The sequence below is a fragment of the Cetorhinus maximus genome, chromosome 18 (assembly GCF_964194155.1).
Source record: "Cetorhinus maximus chromosome 18, sCetMax3.hap1.1, whole genome shotgun sequence".
Classification (NCBI taxonomy): domain Eukaryota; kingdom Metazoa; phylum Chordata; class Chondrichthyes; order Lamniformes; family Cetorhinidae; genus Cetorhinus; species Cetorhinus maximus.
In genome coordinates, this window is record NC_135896.1 from 92423769 (window position 1) to 92435783 (window position 12015).

A 12015-nucleotide genomic window follows, 5' to 3' on the forward strand; every position below is an offset into this window, starting at 1 on the left:
TACCGACATTGGCTGTCAAATCCATCGCTGAATGATGGTCACTTAAGAAAAGGATTACAAGACAAAGCGCCCGTGCATCTGTCCACTAATGAGGACTCCATGCTTTTTAGAAGAGAAGAGAAAAACTTGATAAACCGGATATGAAAAATTGGGAAACTAAATGTCCTCTGATATTCATTCGAAGGCTTAAATATTTCAATTTGAGAAGTCTGTTTCCTGCCAGGTTTCAGAACTATTTTGAATTTCTTGTTATTGCCAATTTCATCTGACAAGAATGTTCAGCATCTCCTCTCTGAACTGATGTGTTTTTAGCCCTGCTGTATGTGAGTTAAATAGAAAATGTGTTACGCTGTGGGTTGTGAAGAAATTACAATAAGTCCACCAGGAGATACTTGGGCTGACAGTGCTCTGCCATCAGAAAGCTGCTGATGATTCATTTACCTATGTTGTCCCTCAGTAGAAACCAAGCTATTAAAAAGTAGAGGCTGTCACTGATCAGAAATCTGATGCTTCTGACCTTTCAGTTTCTATTAAAGCTGCAGAATTGCTGCAGATGGAACCATAAGTGACGTTAACTGGATACCAGGCGATTACACCACAGGCCACAATGACTCTTGCAATGATCTGGGGATGGCAGTTTTTGAGTTTCTGAGAGTTAAGTTTGTGCGTTTCAGTTTTCTTCGCCATTGGCTTGTGCCATCATCTAAATATTTAGTTTTGTTTTATTTAGAAAACTAAGATAGTCTCTGTAATTCTCTGATCATGTGCAGAGAAAGGGCCGTTTGAGATCCATCTCAAAATGGTTTGAAATTTTAAGTAACTGTGATGACAGCACCAAGTAATGTTGTACCACATCACAAAGACTTGGAAGGTCCCAAGGCTCAATTCCTGGTCCCTAGGTTCAATTCCTCGTGTGTGCTGTGCTAATAAATCTCAAGGTCCTGCCTCAGTATCTGTGGGCTAGGAAAGGAAAATAAAATCCAAATTATTTGCTTTTGATCAGTGCTAGTAACCCTGGCTAGACAGTGGATGCCAGATAAAGACAGAATTGTGCTTTGCTACACCTGACTTCTACTCCCAAAGAGGAATGTCTTCCCAAAACGCAGGATTTGGGCTAGTGAAGGCATAGTTTTCTTTCCCTAATTGTGAAGTGTATCCCGCCCCAGCATAAATCCCATGCTAGGGGCGGGGGAAGCTGCTTTGAACTAAACATGGCTTGTCTCTTTGGTGTATTTATGTAATTTATTTTGTATTAAGGCAAGGGTATCATTTGAAAACTCTTGTCACTGTGCAATAAATTAGCTGTTATATTCAAGTGACACTTCAACAAAGGCTCATGTAAATTGCATTTTTGAGCCTCATCTCAGTCATTCAGTCTGCTAATGTTCAAGCGCTAAGGGACCTAGAAATAACGCTGGATGACTGAATGCTGAACACTGAGTCTCTGCAGTCCCACCTTGAGCACTTACAGGTCCCCGGTAAACAAACCCTGTAAGTGGAAATGAATTTTGAACATTATGAGGATTTAATGTTTCAAACAACTGAGTTTTTTAATAACTTGCCCTGTGAATTTACATTTCCAGCTTCCTGATTTCTTGGCCAAGCAGAATCTAAATGCATGCTGTGTACTAGTGACACAATCCTGCTATAGGGATAGCTTTCTTTAGTTGAGAGTGAAATTGTTTTGTGAAAAATCTCCTCTGTCTTTGTTTCGGAGCATTGCAGCATTCCTGATTGAAGACGAGGGAGCCTGTTCCCAAGCCAGTGTCACTCAACGCAGCTGTGTGGGTGCTTCATTCGAGTGGACTGTGGCAATACCCGCTCCAAGAGTTCTTTTCCTTCACTTCAGCGGGTTGAGTCTATTGATATTCATCCTCGCAGGACAATTAATAATTGTAATATCCTCATTAACCTTTTCAGGTCTAATGCCATTCGTACCAATTTTTCAAACAGTTGTTCATAATCAGAATATCTCCTGCTTGGTACAAATTTAGTGTATCCTTCCTGCAATACAGTGACCAGCTTTCTCTGTCAGTACTCCTGCCGTGGAGTTGCTTGTGCTGATTTTGGGACTCTGCTACCTGCTGTGACTGTGCCGAAAAGTTGGATGTGGAACTAAATTGTTTCCACAGAATTGATCTTTATCCATTCTGTAATGTTGTTTATATAATTTTCCTCCTAATTCAGCTGATAAATGGTTTGAGCTTTGATCTTGCAGGTTGTGACTTCCTCTTAATTTGCACCATGCTCCAGCCTATGCATTTGTTCAACGTACAGTACTTTTGCCAGGGCTAATTTATCCTGCTCAGATGTAACAATGGTGCGGAATTGCGTGCTGTCAGCTGAGGTTTTGCTCTGAGATTTACAGTGAACTAAATGCTGTATATTTTACTTCTGTTTAGTGGCTGCAGCACGAGCTCATCTTGCCTGATTAAGACTTCAAATACTATTAAACTTTCAGTTCCTTGAAAATAATATAATAAACTGATATGGGCTTGGAAATATGTTCTGAATTATGACATCCTCGCTCATGACTGTCAAGTGAGTTCTGTTTTTGGGCTTCCATATCTGAAACCTTAAGAGGTATACCCTTAAAAAATGTTCTTTTTTTTGAAAACTCCAGGAGGAAACATTAACTATAGTTTTTAAGAATTTTATGGCCAGCTGTCTCACTTTTATCAAGCAAATCATTATATGTATTAGGTCTGTAACATACAAAGGGTATAAACTTGCATTATGCTAAGATCTAAATGCAGTGTATTTGGGCTCAGAATCGATACGCGACAATACTGTAAATTCCTTTATATCACTCGGGTGTAAGAGTGCAAGATATTTAAGATTTACAAAACTGAATAGTAAAAGATGCAAGGCATCCATTCATGGTCTGGCATGGGACCTGGTACTGCAGAGCTATGCACTTTGCGGCCAGCAGTTGTCCGTGTGTGAACGCTCAGTTAGAATGTTGAGTACAGCCCAAATGTATTAATGAAAAATTTAATTGTACTGCAGTAGATAGAGGTTCAAGTGCTGCCTAGTTATCTGCATTGGTTGATTCAATCATGTGTATGCTGTTTTCCAGGCCTGTCCTTCAAAGGGAGAAACATTTCCAGTACTTGAAGAAAGGTCTGAGGCACCTCTCGGAGTCATATGTGGTAAGACTTCAGGCAAGGGAGGTGGAGGGGCAAGGATTGTGTGTCTTGATTTGTGTAGATTCAGTGTGAGGTTTGGAGCTTAGCTGTTGATAGCTGACTAAAATGCATCATTTTATTGGGGTACGCTGAATTTTCAAGTCCACTTTGCTTTCAGCCTTTGGGTAGCCAAATTTGAAGGGTTATAGTTGCTTTGTGGTTAGCTTTGGCAGGTCAAGTGCATTGAGATGACCTTAAGTTCTGATAGGAATAAAATGAAATATGAAAATACGCAACAAAAAAGCTAACCAATGCTTTGTACAGGCCCCGTACAAAAACAGCTGTCATTTTCACCTCTTTGTACTGTTCCCTTGGAGAATACTGAGAGGAAGTGGAAGGATTGTCATATTTATTTACAGTGTGACAGGGCAGAGTGTAAGCAATTATCCCATGAACTTAGCCGTCTTTTTAACTATCGATTGTGTGGTTAGCCCCATAAATCGGGAGGGATTTATGAGCTTCTATAACACAACCAATGAGGAGAGCGCGGGAGGCGACTTCCCTCTCTCACCAGACGTGAGTATCCCACTGCAAGTTTTTTTTAATTCGTTCTTGGGACGCAGGTGTCACTGGCTAGGCCAGCGTTTATTGCCCATCCCTAATTGCCCTTGTTTGGAGGGCATTTAAGAGTCAACCACATTACTGTGGGTCTGGAGTCATATGTAGGCCAGACCAGGTAAGGATGGCAGATTCCCTTCCCTCAAGGACATTAGTGAACCAGATGGGTTTTTACAACAATTGGCAATGGCTTCATGGTCATCATGAATTCACAATTCAGAGACTGAGTTCCGGTGTTAATTGGATCCCAAGCCAGATGTTGAAGAGTGACCCCAGAGGCTAATCCTTTTTCTTGATAATAGGTTTATTTACAGAATGCAGCATTACATATGTCTGCCTTCTAACCTGTCGCCAGCAGTTTCTATTTATGCTCTTTTGATACAGCAATAACAAATGAGCAAATTAACAAGTTAACTTAAAGTGATAGCCCCCATTTCTCTTCACACTCTTTTGAATATACCAGTAAAACGGGCACTAATAGATCAAATTAACAAAGTCTCTATTTATAAGTGATATAGTTACTTAATTAGACAATGCCCTTTACCTGTATAGCTCAATCATATAACTAATATATCTTCCAACATTCAGTCTCCACTTTTGGCATTGTCTGGAGTGGATTTTGAGCCTTGCGTCGTCTGACTTTGAAGAAGGAACACAAAGGCTCACTTCCAATTCAAGACAGTGAAGTCAATTCAGGAACACAGAGACTGATGTGAACAGGATCATGGGCAGTTATAGTTTGAGTAGTGGTGAATTTTGGCAATAATTGCAGAATGTTTGATGGTATTGGTGGCCTGACTTGGAGAATTATATAACTGTCCTTCCTTTGATTTTTTGATTATAAACATTATAGTCACAATGACTGTGTGAATTATCTTCACCTATGTCCCTCTCAAGTGTGAAGTACAGTATATGTGCAGCCAAGTAAATGCCAATAGAAAAAAAAAAATCCTTTTTGACAGTTTATAGTGAAGCAAATTTTTACCATCATTGTGTCTGAATGCATTTTATATCCTGAGATTTAATGGTAAGATCTGCTTTTCCCTGGAATATATTTTTTATGATTGAAGTTTATGAGACAGCTTCCCACAGTAGTATCCCCATTTTGGAAGGTACCAAAAGCAGATTTTACTATTAAATCTCAGGATATTAAACACATTCAGATACAATGTTGACAAAATTAGCTTCACTACAAACTGTCAAAAAGGATTTTTTTTTCTCTATAGGCACTTACTTGGCTGCACATCTTATGGATGTTATTTTGAATTGGTGTATAGGATTGTTTTATTGAGTGTGATTTTAATGTTTGTGCTGGATGTGTGGGTGTTGGCCCAGATTTTGCGGTCAGTAGCGAATAGAAAGATTTAATGGCCCTGCGGCATCGATTTCCCATTTAAGTCATCAGTTTATTCCTGGTGCCATCTCGCAAGGATCTTTGGTGTCTAGAAACAGTGAAATCATCAAGCGGGCTGCGCACTGAATCAAATTGAAGAATTCTCACAGGTAGCAAACTCAGACGTAAAAGGCAACAATTATCATTCAGCTTTACGGAGAGTGAAATAAAGATTGGGACACACAAGTGGGTTTAAAGTGGAAGATGAAATATCGTAAACCTTGAAGAAGGAAAAAAAAGATAATTTGTATTATTTTAAAAACCAATGGAATTTTTATCGTGGAATGGAGGGAATGAGAGTCCAGACTTGTAAGTTTGTTTTTTAGGGCCAGGGAGGTGGTTTAGTAACTATGGCTTAGAATAACGTTATAAACAGTATTACACCTCGTTCAACAAGCCTGCACATTTAAATTTTTTGATGGATTTTACAGTAAATGTTGCGCATAAAAAATTGAATTTACTGATCCTGTGCATTTGCGAAGACAACAGCAGTGCATCCCGTGGAGGAGCAGGGTCGTAACAAAGCGATTTCCATACTTCTGCAAGTTAACTGCGCACGTGCAAATGCCAGAAGTCGCTGTCAGTTTTACACAGTAATAAGCATGAAAGCTGATTGTTGTCATCACCATTACAACCACAAACACTAAGCCATTGATTGTTCCAATATTGTGCTCAATTTTATCAAATGCACCTAGGCTGGGTTATTCAAGAAAATGCCTGCTTTCAATCAGGAACATCAGTTATTTGTGTGTATTTTTCAGAGGGGGAGGAAAAGTACATTGCCGCTGTTAGATTGTGGAAGAGAGAAATGAAGGTCGGGATTTTCTGGCCTTGCCTGCCGCCGGGATTGTCCAGTCCTACCGAAAACCAATGGAATTTTGGCTGGGCCACTGAAACTCCCCTGTGGGTCCCGCTACAACAGGGCTGGAAAATCCTGGCCAAAGTCTCAAATTAGAATTGCAAATCTTTTTAAAAAAAAGTAGTATTCACAGTGGCAATTTAAACATACTATGTCCAGCTGAGGCTTGTTCGTCTTCACTTTATCTAACAGAAACTAATTAATGGAGTGTTATGTCCAAGTGATCCACTACAGATTAAATGCATTTAATCCTTTAGGGATTGTCGCACTATTTAAAGCTTAATTTAATCTTCTATGATGGTGGAAGGTTCTGAATTGAACAGCTGAGCTCTGAAGAGTCAGAAGATTCCTGGTTATTCACCAGTTTTGATCCTTGGTCCGTTTTGTTTGCTGATTTTATCAATGGTGGCAACGGGACTGCTGGAGTCACCCTTACTCTCTCTGGTTTAGGAAGGGGAACATCAGCAAGGATTCTGGCTGCACATTGCTATTCAGAAACCTCTGCTAGTGCTGTGCGGGTGTGAATGTAAGGTGAGGGCATGTTGGGACTTAGCTATGTCTCCCCTCCTCCATGGCCAACTGCCTGCTGACATTGGCAGTTTCACACATGATTAGTGGCCACTAGGATGTGACATTGGAAATAAAAGAAACCATGAAACTATATCACATTAACAAGAACTGTAACAAGGACAAAGAAAAGTGCTAAATACAAATAGGTTTTTTTTAAACTCCACAAATGTGCAGCAGGACATTTATACCTGTGAGAGACAAATAGCATTAGAATAAAGAGTAGTTCAGAAATAGGAAGGATCAAATATGAGGGAATGTGAGGCAGACTAAGATGAGTTTAGAATGCATGTGTGTAAATATCTGGTTCCTGGTAAATGAGGTGGTGAGCTGCAGGCACAAGTCACCACATGAGATCTGACTCAAACAAAGTGAAAGGATGGGCACTTAATATTTCTAGCTGCAATGTGTTCAGGAATGATTGGAAAGGGAAAAAAGGAGGGGGTATCAGTATTTATCTGGCAGTAAAGACACTACTACAGTACTAGAAACGGTTGCTGTCCTTGAGGGTTCAAAGGTGGAACCTCTTTGTTTAGAACTGGGTGTATACTATAGGCCAGCTAATAGTGGGAAGGAGTTAGAAGAGCAAATTTGCAGACAAATTGCAACAAATTTAGAGTTATGATTATGGGGAACTTAATTGTCCAAATGTAGACTGGGGAAATAACAAAAGTGCAAAGGGCAAAAAAGTAGAGGATTTCCTGAAAAGTACACGAGCAATCTCTTGATCAGTATGTTTCCAACCCGCAAGTAAAAAAGCAGTGCTGGATCTCGTTCTTGGGAATGAAGTGGGACAAGTAGAGCATGATTGGTGGGAGAGCTTATGGGAATCTGTGATCACAAGATTAGGTTTAGAGAAGTATTGAAAAGGACAATGAACAATCATATGTGAAAATACTCAACTAGAGGGGAGCTAATTTTAGTCGAAAAGGGTCCTGTTTCAGATGGATTAAATCAAAAGTTGGCAGGCAAAACAGTAAATGAGCAATAGGAAGCCTTCTTAAGAGGAAGTAGTTCAGGTCCAGACACACCACATTCCTACAAGAGGGAAAATAAGGACATCCAAAGCTTGAGTTCTCTGGATTGACTACAGGTGTAGGATTAAGATGATTGAGAAGATTTATGGTAAAATTCAGATTCATAATTTAGTAGTGAATCAAAATGTATAGGAGAGAACTGAGAAAAGGAAAGAAGGGGGCAACGAGAGCATGTTAAAATAGTTCCATGGGCAACGTAAAAAGGAATCCAAAAGTTTTTTTAGTAACCTGTAAGTAGTAAAAGGCTAGTCAGAGGAAAGCTGGGGCCAATGAGGGACCAAAAAGATTATTTTATGAAGGCAGATGATATGGCTGTAAGTGAGTACTTTGCATCTGTCTTCACTATACAAGAGGATGATGCAAATTTCACAGTGAAGGAGGAAGTAGTAGTGAAATTGGATAGGATTAAAATAGATAAAGAGGAGGGAGTTAAAAGTTGGCAGCACTCAAAAGCAGAAAAGTCACTCAGTCCAGATGGGATGCATAGTGGGTGGCTGAGGGGGAAGTCGAAGTTAAAATTGGAGAGACTCATGGCCATAATCTTTCAATCCTCCTTAGATATGCAATTCATACCAGAGGACTCTAGCACAGCCAATGTTACATCCACTTTCACAAAGCGGGAGGGATAAATTTGTTAAGTAATTCTACTTTTAAAGTTTCTTTTAAACTTAATGAACCACGAAACTTCTGCATATTTTAAATTGAGACTGTTAGAAGTGGAGGCAAGAGAACTGTTGAGTAATTTGGCAGAAATGAGAACAGGGAGTCAGGGTTGGGAGATGGTTGTGAGATTGACTGTGAGTTGGTGGTCCTTTTCATCCCTGGAAGCACAGAGTGGAATTGTTGGGCAGGAGATGTGAATAGTGAGGGAAATTAAATAGTGAGATGGCCTTGTCAGCAACTGAGATCTTGTGAGGAAATGAAGCTTCACGTGATGTGGCCAAAAGGACGGACCTAGGTATAACTGGAAGAGGTGATGCAGATTGTGATTGAGTGAGGGAAAAATGGCAGTGAGGTCAGGGAAGAAGGGCTTTCAGTATGAGATGACACTCAGAAACAAGAGCCCTCGCAACCTTTGTATGGAATGTGCTGTAGATGGTGTGGCCTTGGGAAGAGTGAAGAAGTGAATGTCGCAGATCTCGATTTCAAAAATGCCCTCTATATTGACAGTCTTAATAGGATAAGTAATGGGGAGACTTTGCATGTCAAGGAGGAATGAGGCCTCCTTACACTGGAAAAAGGGTAGTCTGAGAGAAACGAATGCAGGGAAAGCTAGTGGAGATATTTGTCAGAGGAGGGGCACGGGAGATTTTAATATTGGAGAGTCAACTTTGAGTGCTGTGAAAGAGGATGTAGAGCAAACTGAATCAACCATAAATAATGTAGAATCATAGAATGGTTACAGCCCAGAAGGAAGCCATTGGGCCTATGGTGAACATGCTGCCTCTCTGCAAAAGCAGCTCCGTTAATCCTGTCCCTGTCTTTTCCCTGTAGCCCTGCAATTTTTTTTTTCTTTGCAGATAATTATCTAATTCCCTTTTGAAAGAGCTGTCTCCATCATACCCCAGGTCCTAACCACTCATTGTGTAAAATAATTTTTCTAATGTTGCCTCTACTTCTTTTGCCAACCACTTTAAGGTGGTGCCCTCTGGTTCTCGACCTCTCCGCCAATGGGAACAGTTTCTCTCGATCTACTCTGTTGAGACTCCTCGTGATGTTAAACACCTCTATCAAAACTCCTCTCAACCTTCTCTAAGGAGAGTAGTCCTTGCTTTGACAATCTAACCATGTAACTGAAGTCCCTCATCCCTGGAACTATCCAGTAAATCTTTTCTGCACCCTCTCCAAAGCTTCACATCCTTCTTAAAACTTTTCAGGAAGGATGTGAAGCTTTGGTGCTCAGAATTGGAAGCTGAACCAGTGTTTTATTAATTTCATACTAACCTGGAGTACTCCAAAATACCATATTAAATGACACGCATAGCCCCTGTTTAAAACCAGCAACAAACATTTGTTTCCATAGTGTTTTGGAAAAGAGTACTGTATTTGTTTCTCAATCTGAAGTTCATATGTCGATGTCTGAGGATTGTCTTTGTTTTCAATATTCTAAATAAACATTTTATTTAGGAAATATGTTATTTTGGACAAATGTGGCATAATAACACATGAAAGTGCAATCACATTCCTATCTGTTTGATAATCTTTGTGTAAATCAGGCATTTCTACCTTTTTTTTCTCCAGCTGTGTTTCTCTTGTTGTTTCATGCCAATAAATGTTTCTGGTTTTGCTTCAGTGTTTGGATGCCAGTCGGCCCTGGCTTTGTTACTGGATCTTGCACAGCTTGGAGCTGCTGGGTGAGCCAATTGATGACTGCATGGCTTCCGAGTGAGTATACAAAGCCTAAGATTGTTTTTGTTGTTGAATGCCCGTTGTAGATGATTCGGTTTTACATCATATTTGAAGGTTTATATTGGTAGCTTGCATGGACCCAGCTTGTACTCGAACATTTTCACAAGTATCCTTGCAGTCATGCAGTCCCTATTCCTTCTATATTGTGGCAAAAGGTAGGTTCACACAGTAGCTGCTAATATTTGCGGGGTGGGGGTTACTGACTTGAGGGAGTTAGTGAGGCTCGCAGTGTTGGAGAACTCAATTAACAGTTTGCGAGAGATAGTCTGTGAGGCTTAAAACGTTAACTTATATCATCCAAGCATTCCTGTTATAAAGCAAACCAAAATAAACATAGCTAGACAAAAGGATATAAGAATTGGAAGGGCTTTGCTTGATTCACTGTTTCTCCTTACCATAAATTATCTTCTGCAGCTGGCACAGTAAGGATTGTGGGTTAAACAATGATTGTTCAGCAGATGAGCATAACGTCCTAATCTGTCTTGTGTCGGAGGTGACATATGATTGAGGTCACATTGCATCACATGCCCAGAATAGAGGCATCCAGCTGAACTTAAACTCGAAAGCTTCTTGCAAGTTCCTAACTCTTGGCTTCCTGCTTGAACATTATGAAGTATGTAGGCCAGTCTTGAAGTCTTCAGAGAGTGCTGATGGTCTGAGCTTCTTAATGGTGCCTGAAGTCAGTGGCAAACGCTGTTACTTCAATGCAGATGGCAAAATCCAACCCATTATCTCTTTATTTATAAAGTCTGATTGTATTACTGTAAAATGAGTTGAAACTTAAACTTTCATGCTTAAAGAAGACATTTATGTAGGCGTTTGATGCTTTTCTTAGGCTAGAATTATTTCCACTGATTTATGCCCATTTTAAGTTCTAATGTATTCAAGAGCAATGTGGGCATTAGTCAACGTTTTCAAAATGGGTGCATTTTTGGATTTAGCTACTGTGTTGTGTCTATGGAGGAAACTCCAGGAGTTGGGGATCACACTTGGGAATGGAGGGCAGCTAATGCAGATATTTTGTATAAGAAATGTACAGATACTTCCTCTTTTAACTGAAATGGTTCTTCCTGCTGATCAGGCTCTGTTTCAAAATATTAAAGATCATATACTCCACAGCAAATTTTGAGAATTGATAATAGTTTGACATTTTGATTGTCTATCAGTTCACAATTATATTTTCCCTCCTTTCTAAATAGCATTTGTCAATTCCTGACACGATGTCAAAGTCCAAATGGTGGATTTGGTGGCGGACCAGGCCAAGAGCCACACCTTGCTCCAACATATGCAGCAGTGAATGCGCTCTGTATTATAGGCACGGAAGAGGCATATAATGTTATTAACAGGTAAGCATGATTAAAGGATAGCACAAAAAATATCCTAACTGGAATATAGTTGGATTTTTATGGTGCTCCAAACAGGAAAAAAATGGATGTAAACTTTGTGCAGTGTGTGTTGTATACTAAAAGGCAGCAGGGAACTTGCATCCAAAATATATGAATTCTTCAATTTAGCTGCCATAAAAATAGCCATATGAAAACCTGTCATGTGTGTCTCATATGAAAAACATACTCAGATAACATGGCTCAACTCTGACTGACTGGCTTCCATAAATTTAGAAAGAGGTCAACATTTTTCCCTATCTTGGATAGTAACCCCCAACATTCAGACCCAAGGTTGACAGCAGCTAGTACTCAAGTGACTGGATTAGCAGCTAGGAACAGGAAATGGTGCCGACCACACCCTCAGTCTATGCCAGCAGGCTGACAATAATCCCGTTGACATGATGTGTTTTCATGTAGCTACTTTTGGACAAGATAAATCAGAGAATTTTGGCTTCCTCTTCAGGAGAACCCATTCTGCATGTTTTTCCATAGAGTTTTATGTATGGGGAAGATCAATCCTACTTCAAAGCCATTGGTCTCTTTCAACCGTACGAGGTAGTTTCTCTGCAGTGGTTGTCTGATGGTGCTCCTCTTCAACATCTTGGCATGTTTTCTACCT

General features: G+C 40.0%; 1 protein-coding gene across 2 annotated transcripts in view; it reads left to right on the plus strand.

The window, feature by feature from the left end:
- The window catches only part of fntb (farnesyltransferase, CAAX box, subunit beta), a 76475-nt gene that overhangs the window by 20943 nt on the left and 43517 nt on the right, over positions 1-12015 (plus strand). For both annotated transcript variants that reach the window (XM_078563186.1, XM_078563187.1), the window contains 3 exons: positions 3080-3152; positions 9896-9987; positions 11211-11357. In XM_078563186.1, the coding sequence (XP_078419312.1) occupies positions 3080-3152; positions 9896-9987; positions 11211-11357 (312 nt within the window). The remainder of the gene's footprint in view (positions 1-3079; positions 3153-9895; positions 9988-11210; positions 11358-12015) is intronic.